We start from the raw sequence: 19,067 nt of genomic DNA, 5'->3' as shown, positions 1-19,067 counted from the left end.
TACCATAAGGTGCCTTTGCTCTGGTAACATCCGAAGCTGGGCTTGGCGCCCCGACTCCTGCTTTGTTCACAGCACACACTCTGAACTCATAGTCAGTTCCCTCAGTCAGACCTGTCACCCGATAGGTCAGATCATCCACTGGTTCCCTGGTGATCTGTGTCCAGCGTAGGCTCCTGGCATCCTTCCTCTCGATGTGGTAACCGGTTACCGTAGACCCACCATCTGAGCTTGGCTCTGACCAGCTCAATGTCATGGTTGATTCAGTCACTTTGGATATCTGGGGAGCTCTAGGAGCACCTGGAACATCTGTTGGAGAATTGGTGGGAACATTTTGCATTAATGTTTTAATTAAGAGAGGTTCGCGGTAACACCATGTGAATATCTCTTTTGAGTAGTGGTGGTTCTGAAAAAAAAAACGGTGGTTAAACCTTACCTTTTCCTTTGTACACTTTTAGGGGGGATGTAGGGGATATTGAACAAGTGTACGGTTTGTACTCTTATGAAATTGTTGATATATGTGAATGACCCTTAATGGATTTTGTTAAATAAGCAGCTCAATTAATTCTGTATCATCATTCTGAGTTCGTTGTGCAGATTTAACAAAATCTACAACCTACCATAAGGTGCCTTTGCAACTCTTGGTTCTGTAGGCTCACTTGGCTTTCCTTCGCCTCCCTTGTTCTCTGCCACCACCCTGAACTGGTACTCCTCGCCCTCTTTCAATCCTGGTACCTTAAAGGTAGTGTCTAGTGTGGGTTCTCGGTTGACTCTGGTCCAGCGAAGCCCGAACCGATCCTTCTTCTCTATGAAGTAGCCAGTGATGGGACTGCCACCGTCGGTTGAAGGTGGGGACCAAGAGAGTGTCATGGAATCCGGGGTTACATCAGTGACCTTGGGAATGGTGGGTGCTGAAGGAGATTCTGTGTTGTAGTGAAAGCAAATGGAATAAGATACAGTTGGTGTCAGCATCATTATTGACACTCAAAGGAATTTCATTTTCGGAATTCTGCAAACTCTTTTAAGCATTGATACCTAAAACCATTAATCTCTGTACTTATGAACTGCCATGGTTGACTTGATAATGCTGTAATAAATTAATCAGGAAAGGACATTCATTTATTTTGGATGTAGGTAGAGTTCAGGAATGGCATACACTCAAAGACCAGATTAAGGGATGAAAAAACTCACCATAGGGTGGCTTAGCCTTAACAGCTTTCGACGGCTCGCTCGGTTGGCCAACTCCGGCTTTGTTCTCAGCACTGACCCGGAACTCATAATCTACCCCTTCCTTCAGATCAGTAGCAGTGAAAGTTGTCTCTAGGATGTTGTACTTATTGACACGGGTCCAGCGGGAGCTGAACCGATCACGCTTCTCAACGACGTACGTCAGGATTGGACTGCCACCATCTGAGAGAGGCTCGGCCCATGTGAGTACCATGGATGAGGATGTGACGTCTGATATGACTGGAGTACTGGGTGCACCAGGCACACCTACACGAAGATAACAAAATATGTATCGTTTCAATACATAAGAACTTGTAAAATGCATTTACAAATCACTTAAAAACAACTTGATTTTCAGTCTATTTTAACATGCTTGCTGATGTCATTAAAAATTGCAAACTTGGTGACCCAGGTATAAATACAGCAAGTAAAAGTAATTTTCAAATAAAGTCCTTCAAAACAACATTTTAAAACAAGTATTATTTAAAGTGTTCACAAAATTTCAAGTTAAAAAATTTCACGATACGGTCATAAAAATATAAGCGCCAGTGCTCCACGGCAGTGAAGTTAATAAAGAGAATTACCCTTGATCCACTAGTAGTTCCGGCAGAGTTCCTACCTAGGTAGCTAATGAGCAGGAGAGTTCTTTTTAGAACTGAGAAGTCTCTCAAATTCTGAAAAATCTAAGTCTTGGTAGTAGAGAAGACTCTCGAACTCAACAAATTCTACTCTGCTGCAATAGAAAAGTTCTCATGATAACATACTCCACCCAGCAAGAAGATATACACATGGTGCAAACCAAATATACATGTACATTGATATTAACTCACCATATGGCGATTTAGCTACTCTGCTCTCCGATACATCACTTGGGGGTCCCACACCGGCCTTATTCTCAGCCGACACTCGGAACTCATACTCCGTCCCCTCGATCAGATCTACCACGGTGAACTCCGTCTCAGAGATTCTGTCTCGCGTAACTCGCATCCATCGGGTGGAAAACTTGTCCTTGCGTTCCAGGACGTAGTTGGTGATTGGACTTCTGCCGTCCGAGTCTGGTGGTGACCAGGCAAGAGTCATTCTGGTGCTGTCTACTTGGGTGATGCGTGGCTTGGACGGAGCACCAGGGGTTTCTGAAATTAGATGATAATAATGCATCAAAATTAATTCTCATGTGATTTAATACAATAATAAACAAAATTTTGATTCGGGGGGAGATGGAAGTTGCCAATATTTTAATTTAATAATAAAATGTATATGTTGTCCCTGAAAAGAGCCATTAATGTGGTCTCGACGTTTCAAACAGTATTCTCTGCTCATCTTCCGGAGAGCCATTCCTCCCTTAAGAAAAATTACACATGGTTGTGCCTACAAGCCTATGGTTACTTCATGTTACGCACACTGTGCCAAGCTTTATTGTACATCAGTATTATTACAATTCAGCCTGCCACCTGCGACAAGCAGATTTGAATAAACCAGTAAAATAAAGTTCCTCACCATATGGAGGTTTAGCTTTCTTGGCTGCTGACTCCTCACTCGGTTTACTTGCTCCTGCAGCATTCTCAGCACTGACTCTGTACATGTACTCGTTCCCTTCATGTAAGTCACTCACTGTGTAGCTGAGATCTTTCACTGTGTATTTGTTGACACGGAACCATCGCCGTGTGCTGGTGTCACATCTCTCGATGATGTAGCCTGTGATCGGGCTGCCTCCGTCGGTTGAAGGAGCTGTCCAAGACACTGTCATCGACGTGGACTGGACGTTGGAAATATCGGGAGTACCGGGTTGGCTTGGGACATCTATAAAGATAAAAAGTTATGTGTTGCTTAAAAATAGGAATAAACCAGTTTTATCTCAAGTTATTATTGAATAAATAAAAAATATAAACTTTTTGTTGTTTGTGTTTTTTGATAATCATTATACCTACCAGTTTTGAATATCTATTATGGTTAAACAAATTTTTGTTTTTTACAGTTTTTGTTGAAATCGTTTGACTTATTCTAAAGTTGGCTTTAGACACCTGATGCTCATTCCATGTATTGGTGCACAAAATAAGTTGTGACTTGCAGCATTTTAGTTTAAAAAAAAAATTAAAAAGTTTAACTGTTAAAATATTTAACACAGAATCCGTTAACACAGATTTTGCAGTAGGTATTCATTTATTACAATGGAGAGGTTTTTAACCGCGATCGTACTGTGTTAACGCACCCAGGAATTGCACATCCCCCAGGAGTGCTAAAATGCCTAGGAGTGTTAAGAACTGTCATCAGACCCAGGCATTTATCACTTACCATATGGTGCCTTTGCAGTGTACGCCTGGGATGTCTGGCTTGGTTTGCCCGCTCCAGCCTTGTTCTCGGCACTCACTCTGAACTCATAAGTGTTACCCTCCTTCAGTGACGAAACCTCGAAGGACGTCGCTGTGACCTCCTTAGAGTTGACTCTCCTCCAGTAGGTGGAGAATTGCTCCTTGGTCTCAATGATGTAAGTGATGATGGGGCTTCCTCCATCAGAGCGAGGGGCAGTCCAGTCGATTGTCATTGATGTTGAATTGATGTCGGCAGCAGTGGGCTGACCGGGTGCTTCGGGCACATCTGTAGAATTGAAAGATCAAGTAAAAAATCAAGAACTTGAAACCAAAAAATAAAAAAAATTACAGTCGGCTCTCGTTTTAAAGAGCACTGATATAAGAGGTTCTGCTTATATAAAGAGTACATTCTGAAGTCCCAGATCCCATTTCTGCTTTGTATTTCTGTGTGTTGCTGTCCGCTTATAAAATTCTGTTCTAAAGAGGTACTTTGGCAAGTCTCAACGATCTTGTTAAAACAAGAGTCGACTGTATCTTTGCAATAGTTGCCCTAAAACATAAAACAGTCTACATGTATATCATCCACATGTAGAAACTGCTTAGAAGATAAAAAACAGTTTCCAATGACATATTTGAAAGTGACTGCATTGAGTTTGGATAAAGAGAGGTACATTAGCCAATGATTGCCTGATATAAAAAAATCAAAAATAAATAAATATTGGCAGTATAAAATATTTCATTCTTACCATAGGGTGGTCTCACAACCACTTTGTCAGTTGCGTCACTTGATTTCCCCAGCCCGGCCTTATTCTCAGCTGTCACTCTGAACTGTAGCTCCTCCCCTTCTTTCAGTCCAGTCACATTGAAGTTTGTGTCAGGAGTACGCCCCACTTGGGTCCAGCGAATGCTAAATGGTTCTTTCTTCTCAATGATGTAATTTGTGATTTTATCTCCGCCATCGTCTCTGGGTTTGCTCCATGAGAGATTGACAGAGCGTGCTGTCTGGTCGGTTACTTCAGGGACGCTTGGTGCATCTGGTGCAACTATTGGAAATAAAAAACATGTGAAATAATTTGTTCATATGGATACACCAACAAAAAATGTTTAAGCTTTGAAAATGCCAAAATAAATAAATGTACTGATATAATTTTGAGAATTTTTTGTTGTTTCTCAAACCAATAAAAACACCATGGTCAAAGAAAGGAACTGTTATCCATATTTTCCAAATTATGTGAAGAACTTGTTCTCTGCTCAGCAGAAAAAAAGGTGATTTCTATGTATCAGAATTAATTTCTGACAATTCAGTATCCAAGGTTTAGAGCTCAAAAGATGACACAAATTCCATTCGCCTGACACCTTTTAAAATTTGTTTTCATCTATAGAGTGCAAATATCTGTTGTTAAAGTTATTGAAATACCAATACAAATTAAAAAGCTGTGAGGCTACACTTTGTAACAGATTCCACCCTTACAACATACCATATGGTGGTTTTGTAACAACAACGTCCGAAGGCACACTTGGCTCTCCAGTTCCAGCCTTGTTAACGGCGCTGACTCGGAACCCATATTCCCTGCCTTCAGCCAAGTCTCGTACAGTGAAAGATGTATCGCTGACCTCATATTGATTGCACTTGGACCATCGGCCTATACCACCTTCTTGCTTCTCAATGATGTAACCGGTGATTGGGCTCCCGCCGTCAGACGGAGCTGACCAGGAAATGGAGGCAGATGTGGTCGTCGAGTTGGCAATGTCTGGTTTGCGTGGGGCATCCGGTACTCCTACAGCAAATTGGCAACACATTAGTTTGTAGGATTTGAAACTTTGGTGGAAATACGATACATATAAAAAGCTTGCGGTAACACCATGTAATGATTATCTCTAAATGAGTAGGGGTGGTTCTGAAAAGGACCAATGGTTTCAACTCACATTTCGATCAGTATGTGCTTTGATGGTCTTCAGGAGAAAGCTGGACTCTGATACATTAGTTTGTATGAGAAATTTGTACGAGCGATCGCCTAATATCACAAGGCTAGGACGGCCACTTCAAGGTGAGGGCTACATTGAACTGATTTTGGCTATCAACCCAAATCAACTGCCACCAGGGGCATGTTGCCATGTACTACTGGGTTGAAACAGGGTTACCCGATTCACAGTTTGTAAGGATGTAGGCATGGGTATCAATACTAGGAGCCCTGCTGGTAGAGCAGGATGCACTACCTTCCCAACTTTTAATGAAGCAATTATTAGGGTTAATGCCTTGCTCAAGGGCACAAGTGTCATGACTGGGATTGGAACCCACACTCTGCTGCGTCAAACACCAGAGCTTGAGACCAGTGAACTAGACAGCATAGCCACAAGACGCCACATGAGACAAATTTTAATTGTATAAATTTTGTTTTACCAAGAGCACAGACATAACATTCATTTTAGCAGCAGGTAAAAGTTAATTTTTTTTTACCATATGGTTTCTTGGGAGTGACCGTTGAAGATGGTTCACTTGGTTGACCCAATCCTGCCTTGTTTTCGGCTGCCACTCTAAACACGTATCCAGTACCCTCTCTCAGTTTTGTTGCAGTAAACTCCATGTCTGAAATGCGTTCTCTGGTCACCTGATTGAGAATGACAAGAAAGAAATGATACATTATTTTTACTACAGTTGTCAGAAAAATGAATTATTTAACATGAATATTTTCTTTTGGTTAATCAGACTTAACATTCCCATTTTCTGTAATGGGCATAGACACTTACCTAATAAAGGGTCATTCTGAGCCTGTATAACCTGTTTTCAAATACAACTTACATGTAATTGTATCAAATGATGGAAAGGACCAGTCTTTTTTATTCCAGACTTAGCCCTGCGAATATGCTTAAAGGAAAAACAAGATGAATGCATTTTATAGTTAGGAAGGAATGATGACATGTTCATGGGAGGAAACCTGGTGAGGATAGGGAAAAAGAAACCCAGTTGGGTAGAGGCGAGAGAAGTGAGACCCAGTGGGGCAGAGAAGAGGGAAAATCCAATCTTAGACAGACAAAAGGTAAGCCGATCTTTGAGAATTCATACCTGGGTCCACCTAGAACTGAATTCCTCTTTCATCTCTACGATGTAGCCCATTATTTTGGCCCCTCCGTCTGAGGTAGGTGGTTTCCATGACAATGTCACTGAGTGCTCTTGAATGTTGTCTGCTGTAGGCCTACTAGGCGCATCAGGCACATCTTTGAAGAAAATAAAAAGTAATGGGAAAATCTCCATGTTAAAAAAAGATGATATTATGTGTGTGTTTTTGATTACTTAAACATAACAAGCAACATATTGGTATAGAGAGTTTACAGCTCGTAAAATTTTGAAAAATATTAATTTCAGTGCATTTGTAGTAGTAGAAAACATAGTGTGTGCTGGTTGTAAGGGTGTTAATTTCTGTGTTACTTGTCAAGAGGGTAATAAAAGTGTGTGGCAGTTGGGGAAAATGGAAGGATAGCAGATAGAGCAAAGGCAAATATGATTGAGGGGTATTGTTTGCATATAAGTACAAAAAATTAAATAAATAATAATGTTTAATTCCTTTTGTTTTATTTGCACCCCTAACTGAATAAATTTGTCCCTAAAACGAGACCAAGGAATCTCACCATAGGCATCCTTTGCAACAAAGCTCTTGGATGGCCTGCTAGGTTCGCTCAATCCAGCCTTATTCTCAGCCAGGACTCTAAACTCATACTCCTTGCCTGCAGAGAGCTTGGTGACTTTGTGCTCCACGTCTTGCGGCTTGGCAACAACGCTCCAACGAGAGGAGAACTGCTCTTTCATCTCTAGGATGTAGCCGGTGATCTTGCTTCCGCCATCTGATGTTGGGGGCTGCCATGAGAGCATGGCTGATGTCTTGGTGACATCGGATACCTCTGGAGGGCTGGGTGACTCTGGGGTTTCTTTAAATTTGAAAAATAAAATAGTAAAATGAAATACTTTAGATATCTAATACATCAAATTCATACGTGTTCCAATAAAAGACATTTGAAAGTTTAAAACATAATGACTCAATATTTGTATTTGAAACAAACACAAAATTTCTTTTTTAATTCAAAAACCTTTCTTAACCTCAATTCAACCATCTTTTGACAAGGTACATGTATGAGAACTGCCCATCAATCTTTCTCACAGGCTTTTATGAGAAAAAAAAAGAATGCCTTCTGACATTACGGTTTCAGCCTTTAAAATATCTTGAAAATAATCCTACTCCTCAAAAGAACCTCTCAGTCGATTGGATCATACTGTTCTCATCTCGACCAAGGACCTTGTGGCTCATCGGATTGTAATTGTTATTTTCTGTCTCAATACAAACCCATAAGCCCTTTTGAAATATGGCGGACACAATGCTACAACACTGTAAAGTTGTGGTAAATTTGTGCGTATTGACCATAGAAATAGAACGTATGTTATTCAGTGAAGTGCGCATTTTAGGCGACGCGGCGTTTACACGTAAACCTAATGACCACCGATATGGTGAGCGTGGCATCAGTCGCGGCGTGTGACGCGCGCGTATCACGTCCGCCATACCTCAAAAAGGATTATGTCTTTAGGGACCATTGCCTACAAGCTCCGTTTCTAAAATGGATCCCTCTGCATTGTCATATTTGTTTTCACCAAGTTCTTGATATATCCTCACTGTAAAGTTTTTAAACTGATCGCTCTTTAAGGATAATGGCTTTTTTTGTATACTGTGGAAAACAAATGAACCTTGATATTGTAAAATGTGTTGGTTGTTTTTGGCATTGACTTGGTAATGTAAAGTGCGTTGAGACGTTATTGTGAAATGCGCTACATATGAACTTACCATAAGGTGGTTTGATCAGCACTGGTTTAGTGTGGTCACTTGGTTTCCCTTGGCCAACCTTATTCTCAGCAATGACTCTAAACTCATACTGCGACTTCAGCGTCAAGTCTGACACATCAAGTACAGTCTCTCGTACAGCAGCTCTATTGACTCTGACCCAACGATCCTTGTTAACATCTCTCTTCTCTACGTAATATCCGGTGACTTTGCTGCCTCCATCAACCTGTGGCGAAGACCAGTGTAGAGTTACAGAGTTCTCACGTATGTTGGTGACTTCAGGCGAACTCGGGGCATCCGGTGCCTTGATCTGGTAGGACGAGATGTTACTGGGTTTGCTGAGGCCGGCTTTGTTCTCGGCAAGGATTCTGAAGTCACACTCTTGGCCGTCCGATAATCCAGTGATGTTGAAGTTTGTGTCTTGGACTAGGGTTGTGTTGACACGGCTCCAGCGAGGTGAAAACTTATCCTTCTTCTCGATGATGTAACCTAGGAGGTCCGTTCCGCCGTCTGATTCAGGAGCGGACCAGCTGAGGTTGACTGATGTTGGTTTAATGTCTGATACTTCTGGTGTTCCTGGTGCTTCAGATACATCTAAAGACACAAGAGTAGATTAAACATACATTCATAAATACCTAAGACAGTTTATCAATTCTGATTGGTCAAGAGGGCATCACAAGGGGCTGTTTGAACGAATGATATAACACCAGTAAAAAGTGTTGAAACACGGGAGTGACACGCGAGCTTGCACCTGTGCTTATAAGACAGTTTCTTCATTCCTATTGGTCGAGAGCAACGGCTGGAACAGTTGTGCCACATCACGCGATACGCCCGACACCCACAGCAATCTCCTTATAAGAAGTTGTTTACCTGAGGGCCTTACCATTTCATAGCTGGAGGGGTGTTGAGTTGAAAGAAATCATTGAACAATATAATTTTTGCATTTACTTTACTTTTTGACCAAAAAGTGTTGATGTTTTTTGACCGAAAAGGTATTTATGAATGGGAATCAAACATTGATTCCCTTATTGAAAGCTACCAGTTAAGTACTGAAAGAGAGTAGGAAAGACACTGCTCTAGATATGCAATTGTCGAGGGTTTGAATCCAACCCCAGTAATATACCTGTGATTTTTTCACAGAACTCATAAAAGTTCTGTATATACAGAGCTAACACACATTGGTGAATAAGGTTAAAACCAAAATTAATATGTAAGATTTCATGTTTTCTTCTAGTGAGCTAACAACAGATGTGCGCCTTTAGAAAGTCAAAAGCTGGACGGTACTTTTGTAAACATGTAGTGACATAAATTACATGGTTTAGAAGTGATGGATAACAGATTCAGATAAATAAAATCCATTAAGAAACATCTGATATTTGCGTAACGATGTGTGTACAATTGACTCACCATATGGTGGCTTGGCCACTTTGTATCCAGAGGACTCGCTCGGCTTGCCAACTCCAGCCTTGTTCTCAGCGGCCACCCTGAACTCATACTCAGACCCTTGCTTCAACCCGCTGACGATAAACTCCACATCTTGGGTGCTGTAGTCGTTGACTCTTGACCAGCGAGAGCTGAAGCGGTCTTTCTTCTCGATGAGGTATCCGGTAACTGGACTACCTCCGTCGGAAGAGGGCACAGACCAGTTGAGAGTCATCGAGGAAGAGGTGATGTTCGAGATGGATGGTTGCCCTGGTGCATCAGGTTTGTCTGGTGGATATAAGGATAACAATTTTATGAGATTGTGAAACTAACAATAAAAATTCTTGAATAAAAAATGTTGGCACATCCCAGGGACTCAAACAAAAACATTGAAAAAACAAAAAATTTTGAAAGCATTTTGTTGCATTTTCGTCACCAATTAATAATAAATAATAATAACAGTGATTTCCTATTGCACTCAAATCTGTTGCTTGAACAATCAGTATTTTTGCTGCAAGGTTTGTGGGACCATTACTTTGACGAGGTTGTAAAACAAACAATCAACATTCTTAAATAAACATGTTGGCACATCCCCACAACTCAAACAAATAATCAAAAACCAAGAGAAAATTCAGGGTAAATTTTGTTGCATTTTCGCTATCAAATAGGTCATCTAAAACTAACATTGATGTTTACAATGTCATTTCTGGAACTGTTTCAAACACGTACACCAAAAATTAACAATCAAAACGTAAAAAAAAAAAAGCAATTTTGGGGAGTGGCAATAAATAAGTTTGATTGCTATGATTTTCACTACAACTTGGTCAGAGGTTGACCTTCCCTTACCATATGGAAGTTTGGCAATGGTCGTCTTGGAGGGCTGACTTGGCTCACCGACCCCAGCCTTGTTCTCAGCACTCACTCTGAAATCATATTCATTTCCTTCAGTCAGGCCAGTCACAGTGTAGGTCAGCTCGGTAACAGTCTCCCTGGTAACCCTGGTCCAACGAGTGCTCATTCTGTCACGTCTCTCCACGATGTAACCGGTAATCGGACTACCGTTGTCTGAGTCGGGTGGAGTCCATGTTAGGGTCATGGAATTTGCATTGACGTTGGACAGAGATGGTGTACCTGGGGCAGATGGAATGCCTACAGAAAAAAAAATGCGTAAACAAATTTAAAAAAAGTTATTTGAACAAACCCGCATAGTTTTTGTTGTTGAATGACCTATGATTGCAAACCTTTTTTCAAGCCAAAAAAAGGCCTTAATTTTTTAAGGATTCTCCAGAAGGCCCATTTTTTTAAAAGCTCATTTGAGCTAAAATTTTTAGCATTTTATAGGAAACAAGCATAGGGTTTAGTTTGAGGATCTCACACCCAGCTCATCCACCATTCAATAGTCTTTGCAACTTGTAGTCTTGAGGGATTTGATATCTTGAAAACATTGATATATACTACTGATTCGAGAGGAAGGCTTACCATAGGGATGCTTCGCTACGACTGTTGCTGTAGGAAGGCTGGGCTTTCCAGCTCCTGCCTTGTTCTCTGCTGATACACGGAACTGGTACTCATTACCTTCAGTCAAGCTGGTAACCTACAAAAAGTTCATAAAAAATATAGCTCAAACAAAAATATAACGACTAATTTCACAGCTTTAACATAAAGAAAGTTTTTTTTACATAAAAAAAGCACAACAAGAAGAAAATACAAAAACTAAAAGAAACAGCAGTTTAAGAATAAATGCATTTTAAAATAAAATGCATTTTAAAACCTAGCCCACCCTTCCCAGACCACCCCTCTCCTTTCAATTCCAATGGTTTTCTTTTCCCTTCATTTATTTGACTATTTTCTGTTAAAAAGTAGTTTCGAAAACGAAGAGAAATATTCCCAAATTTAAAAGACTGACGTTATACCTTGTATATCAGATCGGTGACCGACTCCCTATTGACCTGACTCCATCGGCTCGCAAACTGCTCTTTCTTCTCGATGATGTAGTTTGTGACTGGACTTCCACCATCACTAGAGGGTGCTGTCCAGCTGAGAGTGAGGGATGTGGCTGTAATGTCTGAGACATCAGGAGTTCCTGGAATGCCTGGAACATCTGGATGGAGAAAACAATTTGTACAAATACTTATATCTTCTTGATGTTAAATTTTCATTGAAATAAAGAATATTAATTTTGGTTTTACAGAACTCAGGAAAGTACTGAATATACAGTGCTTACCAACATTGATGTAAGGGTAAAACCAAAATTAATTTACTTAAATTTATCTTCATTAAATCTCATACACAAAAGGGTGCAGCTTGACAAATTGGTGAGGAGAGGTTTCAAAGAAATTGCTTTCACTTTCATCATTTTTACAAAGATTGCTATTGTCTAATAGGATATTGAAGACTTTTTTTTAAGAATAAAAAAGTCAAGAGTTTATTAAAGACACTGGACACTATTGGTAATTGTCATAGACCAGTCTTCTCACTTGGTGTACCTCAACATTTGAATTAAATATCAAAGCCTATGAAAATTTGAGCTCAAATTGGTCGTTGAAGTTGCGAGATAATAATTACCGAAAAAACACCCTTGTAACATGAAGTTGTGAGCTTTCAGATGCTTGATTTCGAGACCTCAAATTCTAAATCTGACATGTCTGAGGTCTTAATTTCAAATTCGTGAATACTATCGTTTTTTATATCAACCTCTCTCCAATACTCGTTACCAAGAAAAGTTTGATGCCAATAATCATTTTGAGTAATTACCAATAGTGTCCACTGCCTTTAAATATCGATAACCTTAAAGAATACTCAACATCCATGGTGACAATATACACAAAACGAATATGAAATAATCTGTAAGCCACACCTTTATTTACCGTTTACATAATTTGTTTACTACAAGACTTACCGTAGGGTTGCTTGGCAACCTTCTTCTGAGATGGCTCGCTGAACTTCCCAAGCCCTGCCTTGTTCTCAGCGGCAACATGGAATTCATACTCCGTCCCCTCTCGAAGGTCGCTGACCTTGAAGGTGGTTTCCGTCACTGCGTATCTGTTGACCTTGGTCCATTTTGTGGTGAACTTGTCGCGTTTCTCCACAGTGTAGCCAGTAATCGGGCTGCCACCATCGTTGTCTGGTGGGGACCAGTCGAGAGTCATTGAGGAGCTAGATATGTCCGAGAGGGTTGGGACATCTGGTGCATCTGGAACATCTGTACAAAAAAAATAACAAATAAACCCAAATAAAAAGTTAACGCTGAGTTTCACTATAAAATATAATCACAAGTTTTTTGTCAATATTGCAGGGTTTTTGTTGTGTTACAAAATAAGAAAACAAAACATAAAAGTGTGTTGTAACACACACAATTTTAAATACAGGGAACTTTTTATGTGTATTTTTTATATCAAGTAATAAGCCTTTGGGAAACTGACTGGATTTCAAATAATTTTTGTTTTCTTTCTAAAAAAACTTTTAAAGGGGAAAAGCAACCTCAAGGCTGTCACTGGTTGTTTCAAAATTGTTGAATTGATTTATTTCGCTGTCAACTGTATAATTATCTTACCATAGGCTGGTTTTATGATCCTTGGCTCTGAAGGTTCTGATGGCTGACCAGCGCCTGCCTTGTTCTCCGCAATAACCCTGAAATGATACTCCTCGCCCTCTTTCAGGTCTCTCGCGACATACTTTGTCTCAGTTACAGACTCTTTTTGGTTGACCACTGTCCACCGGATTGAGAATCTGTCTTTCTTCTCGATGAGGTACGTCTTGATCGGACTGCCTCCATCAGATGGTGGAGCAGACCATGAGAGGTTGGCAGAGTTTGCTGTGGTACTGTTTACCTTTGGCTTTCCTGGAGCATCAGGGACATCTAGGAAAGACAAATAAAGATTTGTAAAATAGGTTTCAGTTGTAACCCAGCATGTATTTTACAAGCAAAAAGTAAACTATGAACAAATTACATGCAAGCTTACATCTATAGAGATAAACCAAATATTTTTGGTAATAATAATTTCTGCTAATTAATATTTTTTCTCAGCAGAATAAGGACTAAACAGGGCCCAATTTCATAAAGCCTAGAGGCACAAATTAATAAGCACAGACAAAATATTGCTTAATAGAAGAAACTGGTTACCAGCCTAAAGTCCACAAATTTTACATCATTGTGACTGGTGCCATACCATTTTTTGCTTAGCATAGATATTTACTAAGCAGTATTTTTGCTAAACAGCTTGGTGAAATTGGGCCCAGGTCTTTTTATGCATCGATGTAAAACTTAATTGAGAATATTTATGTTAAATGGTAATAGGGAGGCTGATAGCTGGGCTCTAAAAACAACTCATTTTCTTTGCAAGTTCCAAGTAACAGTTTAACAGAGTGGATAGTATTTGTGTTAAACTCTACTAAGTTCATTTGAATTTGTGATGTTTTTATCAGGGTCACAGGGCCACATCAATTAGTTTGAAACCTTTTGGTAATGAAATGCTGAAACTGGAATGAAAGTATCTGATGTTGAGTGTTAAGAGATAAAGATTGACTGCATTACATCAAATCTAGAACCTTTTTGTAAAGAAACGATGGAAATTGTTTTTGTTTATCTTTAGTTCTATCATAAGGAGGTTTGGCAACAATGGATCTAGAGGACTGACTAGGTTTATTCCATTAATCTAAACTCGTACTCATTGGAATGCAACGAAGTATACAATGTCTGTAGATTATGATCAAATACATTTAACTTTAACTCAAGATTTTGTCCAACAAAATATGATTTTTTAAAAACTCTATTTAGTCTTACCATATGGAGGTTTGGCAACAATTGGTCTGGATGACAGACTAGGTTTACCAGCTCCAGCTTTGTTCTCAGCAGTTACTCTAAACTCATACTCATCGCCTTCTTTCAGATTTTCCACGGTGAAGCTTGTGTTGGTCAACGATGTTGGGTTGACTCTTGTCCAGCGAGTACCAAACTTTTCCTTTCGTTCAATGATGTAAGATGTGATTGGAGAGCCGTTGTCAGACTCTGGAGGAGTCCAGGAAAGAGTTGCGCTGGTAGCTGTGATATCGGAGACGGTAGGAGCTCCTGGGCTACTTGGAACATCTGAATGAAAGGAAGTTTAATATTCCTCAAGTTAAGGTTTTTGATTTCTCAAGTCCACTTGAAAGTTTCATAAATGAAAGTTGACTGAATATCAAGAATAATCATGTATTAGGGGATTTTAGGGATACCACAACGTATGAAGTCAATAATAGAACTGTCAAGTGGCTTCTCACTGGACTTGATATTCTATTAAATCTACTTTTACTTTTGAGTCAAACTAAGGAAAAGGAATAGTATATTTCCTTATTTTTATCCAAATTGAAACACAAACTATTCTCTTTACTTCAGAGGCTTGTTAATTCAACATTTTTATATTGATGGAAGATTTTGATCAATTTTTAAGGGATGCTCACAGTGTATGACAAAAAATTGTCCCTACTTTGGTAATTATTTTTAATGTTACAACATAACTCAAGTACCCTGAAGTTTTCTCACCACATCTTCCTATTGTTAATTTCCCCACGTGGAATAACTAGATATTTAGCTAAAATTATTACCATATGGGCGTTTGGCAACAACAGGAGAACACGGCTCACTGGGCTGTCCAGGTCCTGCCTTATTCTCTGCAATCACTCTGAACTGGTACTCCGAGTTCTCCTTTACATCGGTAACCTTCAGTGTAGTCTCTGTCATTCTATCTCTCGTGATGCGTACCCATCTCGTGCTGAATGCATCTTTGCGTTCAACGATGTAGCCAAGGAGTTTGCTTCCACCGTCCGAAGAAGGAGGGGTCCACGTTAAAGTGATGGAACGTTCAGACACATCCGAGGTCTTGGGAGAGCCAGGGGCATCTGGAACATCTGTTTAAAGTAAATGCAAATATTAAGTCAAGTAAGTATTGTTTGAAGCTTTGCATGGTGTGGATGAATAGGAAGAAACATTAAATAAGAAATAGGAAGAAGCATTAAAATTTTGGTAGAGCCAACCCTCCCACAAAAGGGATTTACACATGGTTGTACCCGCAAGTTTACTAAATATTTATAGTTTCTTCCTATTAATTAAAGTATATAGAAATAAGTCACATCTTATAAACGTCAAGACTCCTTTTACAAAACTGTTCCCTGAATAATAATGGTTACCATAAGGTTCCTTGGCGATAGTTGGTGGAGTTGCTGGGCTGAATTTCCCCACGCCTGCTTTGTTCTCTGCTGCAACTCTGAACTCATACTCGGTACCCTCTTTTAATCCTGTCACGGTGAAGGAGGTGTCATCAGTGCTGCCAACAGCTGTCCATTTGGAGCTGAAGGGTTCTTTCTTCTCGATGATGTAGCTCTTAATTTTAGCTCCTCCATCTTCTTCAGGAGGAGTCCAAGAGAGGGTCATGGAGCGGGCTGTAACGTCACTGATGGTTGGCTTGCTGGGTGACTCAGGAGTGTCTGTTTTAAAAAAAAGGAACATTTTGTCAAAGTGATGGAGAAAGGGACATTACAGTATTTAGTGAAACAAAAGATAAGGATTACTCAAGTGTAACACAAATATCAGAAAAAAATTATACAAACACATTCTATGCTACAGATATTTTCACTTACCATATGGGAGTTTAGCCACAACCACATCTGATGGTTCACTGGCTGGACCTGTTCCCACCTTGTTTTCAGCACTCACTCTAAACTTGTACGTGCTCTTAGCTGTCAACTCCATAACCTTGAAAGTTGTTTCCTTTACAACAATTCTATTCACCTTCACCCAACGTTCCTTTGAGACATCACACTTCTCAACGATGTAACCAAGGATCTTACTTCCTCCATCAGATGAAGGTGCTCTCCAGGTCAGTACAAGAGATTTGTCAGTGACATCTGAAACGTCTGGCTTACCAGGAGCCTCAGGTGGTGAAACCTTCAGGTAGGCGGGGTTGCTTGGCTTGCTCTGTCCAGCCTTGTTTTCTGCCGTTACTCTAAACTCATATTCAGTTCCCTCTTGGAGACTTGTGACCTTAAAGTTGGTTTCCCGCACTGAGGAGATGTTGACCTTGGCCCAGCGGGAGCTGAACTTATCTTTCTTCTCAATGATGTAGTTTGTGATAGGTGCACCACCGTCACTCTTGGGAGCTGCCCATATGAGAGTCACAGAAGTTGGCTTGCTGTCGGAAATATCTGGAGTTCCTGGTACGTCTGGAACATCTGTAATTGTGATTTATTTCAAAAAGATTTTACTTTAATTCTTGAGAAATGAAATTGTCTACAATAGATTTCAACAAGTCTAACTACTAATATAGAAGTCAAATATTGTTTTAAATAAACTTTGAATTAAATGCAGTATAAACCTAAAATACCTAGCTGAACTGTAAGCAAATACAAAAATTGTCACAACTGAAACCGAAGTTAAATACCCTCACTAAATATCACAGTTAATGTTTTTAGTTATATTTAATAACACTTGTAGCAAAAAGTGCAAGTCTCGTGCATATTCAAACATTTTTTCGCTTTGCTCACACGAATATTGATTAAGTGCATGAAGAAAACAAATCCCGCACTGCAAGGAGTCTAAACTTTCGAATATGAGCGAGACTTACACAGTCAACATAATTAGAAACAATTAAAGATTTTTCTTAGGATTATCTATAACGCAATTATAAAGCATTTACCATAAGGCTCTTTGGCAACTGTTGGTAACGTTGCCTCACTGAAGCTACCCACGCCAGCCTTGTTTTCAGCAGCAACCCTGAACTCATACTCCTGACCTTCTTTCAGACCTTTCACTTTGAAAGAAGTGTCTGAAGTCTTCGCCACTTGGACCCACTTGCCAAAGGGCTCTTTCTTCTCGATGATGTACTCCGTAACAGGGCTTCCACCGTCTGATCTTGGAGCCTCCCAAGAGAGTGTCATGGATTTTGAGGTGATGTCACTGACAACTGGGGTGCTTGGAGATTTGGGGACATCTGATTAGAAAAGAAGTTGATGAAATGTTTATTAGGGTTTTTTTAAGAGAAAGATATTATCTCGGCAAATGTATGAGATTATTTTAGTGGTTTTTCCAAAGAAGAGCTTATTTTTTAAATATCTAATCACTAATTAAACTGAAACAAGTTACAAACAAATATAATCAACCGAAAGTTAAATTGAGTAACTGTTAAAATAAATTGGTTACAAAAGCATAAAAGAACGCATTACAAAATTATCTCAAGAAGAATTTAAACTTACCATAGGGTAGTTTAGCAATAGCAGACTCTGATGGTTTGCTAGCTGGCCCCGTCCCAGCCTTGTTCTCAGCACTGACTCTAAACTTGTATTCAGTCTTGGCAGTTAGATCTTCAACTCTGAAAGTAGTGTCCTTGGTAACGCTTCTATTAACCTTCACCCATCTGTCTGTTGATGTGTCACATTTCTCGATGTAGTAGCCGAGGATACGGCTTCCACCGTCAGACTCAGGGATGCTCCAGCTCAAGGTGATGGCCTTACCAGTGATGTCGCTCAAGTCTGGTTTCCCAGGCGCACTTGGAGGAGTGATCTTAAGAGAAGCCGGGTTACTAGGTTTACCCAGTCCAGCTTTGTTCTGTGCTGTTACTCTAAACTCATACTCTTCTCCCTCTTGCAGCCCGGAGACTGTGAATGTTGTCTCTTGGATTGTGGAGACGTTGACTTTGCTCCATCGAGAGCTGAACTTGTCTTTCTTCTCGATGGTGTACCCTGTGATGGGAGATCCTCCATCGCTAGCAGAAGCCGCCCATGTTAGTTTCACAGACGAGGGCTTCACATCGGAGATTTCAGGTGTGCCGGGGGCATCAGGAACAACTGCACAAAAAAAAATGTTTCAAAATATACTGTCATTAATTTTTTATTAAATTTGTTTTGGGTTCGCTGTTTTGGTTGGTGTATTATCTCAGTTTCTTATTCGGTTTTTTCCCCCAAGGTTTTTAAAAGAACACAACTAGTCCAATTTGATGTATATTAAATTTTGTTTTGATTAATTTAGACTTGTATGCTCTTTTAAGCCAATGACATTAAAAATGATGTAAAATGGTTGGTCAAAATATACCTTAATTATTTTTGTAAATCTTTAATAGATCAATTTATTCTGTTTTTTCCCCAAGGTTTTTAAAAGAACACAACTAGTCCAATTTGATGTATATTAAATTTTGTTTTGATTAATTAGATTTGTATGTTTTTTTCAGCCAATGACATTAAAAATGATATAAAATGGTTGGTCAAAATATACCTTAATTATTTGTGTAAATCTTTAATAGATCAACTATAGTAAATT

At 39.7% G+C, this 19,067-nt stretch overlaps 1 protein-coding gene across 1 annotated transcript in view; it reads right to left on the bottom strand.

The window, feature by feature from the left end:
- The window catches only part of LOC139939576 (twitchin-like), a 31,924-nt gene that overhangs the window by 1,850 nt on the left and 11,007 nt on the right, over window positions 1-19,067 (bottom strand). The window contains exons 17-40 of the mRNA XM_071935577.1: window positions 18,008-18,598; window positions 17,452-17,745; window positions 16,397-16,987; window positions 15,947-16,243; window positions 15,365-15,667; window positions 14,565-14,867; window positions 13,335-13,640; window positions 12,681-12,983; window positions 11,695-11,882; window positions 11,261-11,375; window positions 10,628-10,930; window positions 9,767-10,069; window positions 8,363-8,953; window positions 7,161-7,457; window positions 6,598-6,749; window positions 5,992-6,142; window positions 5,012-5,311; window positions 4,280-4,576; window positions 3,517-3,819; window positions 2,722-3,024; window positions 2,055-2,357; window positions 1,189-1,491; window positions 618-920; window positions 4-306 (exon numbers count right to left, since the gene is read on the bottom strand). Of these exons, the coding sequence (XP_071791678.1) occupies window positions 4-306; window positions 618-920; window positions 1,189-1,491; window positions 2,055-2,357; window positions 2,722-3,024; window positions 3,517-3,819; window positions 4,280-4,576; window positions 5,012-5,311; window positions 5,992-6,142; window positions 6,598-6,749; window positions 7,161-7,457; window positions 8,363-8,953; window positions 9,767-10,069; window positions 10,628-10,930; window positions 11,261-11,375; window positions 11,695-11,882; window positions 12,681-12,983; window positions 13,335-13,640; window positions 14,565-14,867; window positions 15,365-15,667; window positions 15,947-16,243; window positions 16,397-16,987; window positions 17,452-17,745; window positions 18,008-18,598 (7,503 nt within the window). The remainder of the gene's footprint in view (window positions 1-3; window positions 307-617; window positions 921-1,188; window positions 1,492-2,054; window positions 2,358-2,721; window positions 3,025-3,516; window positions 3,820-4,279; window positions 4,577-5,011; window positions 5,312-5,991; window positions 6,143-6,597; window positions 6,750-7,160; window positions 7,458-8,362; window positions 8,954-9,766; window positions 10,070-10,627; window positions 10,931-11,260; window positions 11,376-11,694; window positions 11,883-12,680; window positions 12,984-13,334; window positions 13,641-14,564; window positions 14,868-15,364; window positions 15,668-15,946; window positions 16,244-16,396; window positions 16,988-17,451; window positions 17,746-18,007; window positions 18,599-19,067) is intronic.

Source organism: Asterias amurensis, chromosome 7, assembly GCF_032118995.1.
Source record: "Asterias amurensis chromosome 7, ASM3211899v1".
Taxonomy (NCBI): domain Eukaryota; kingdom Metazoa; phylum Echinodermata; class Asteroidea; order Forcipulatida; family Asteriidae; genus Asterias; species Asterias amurensis.
Note: the sequence above shows the minus strand (reverse complement) of the source record. Positions and strands in the feature narration are given on the sequence as shown.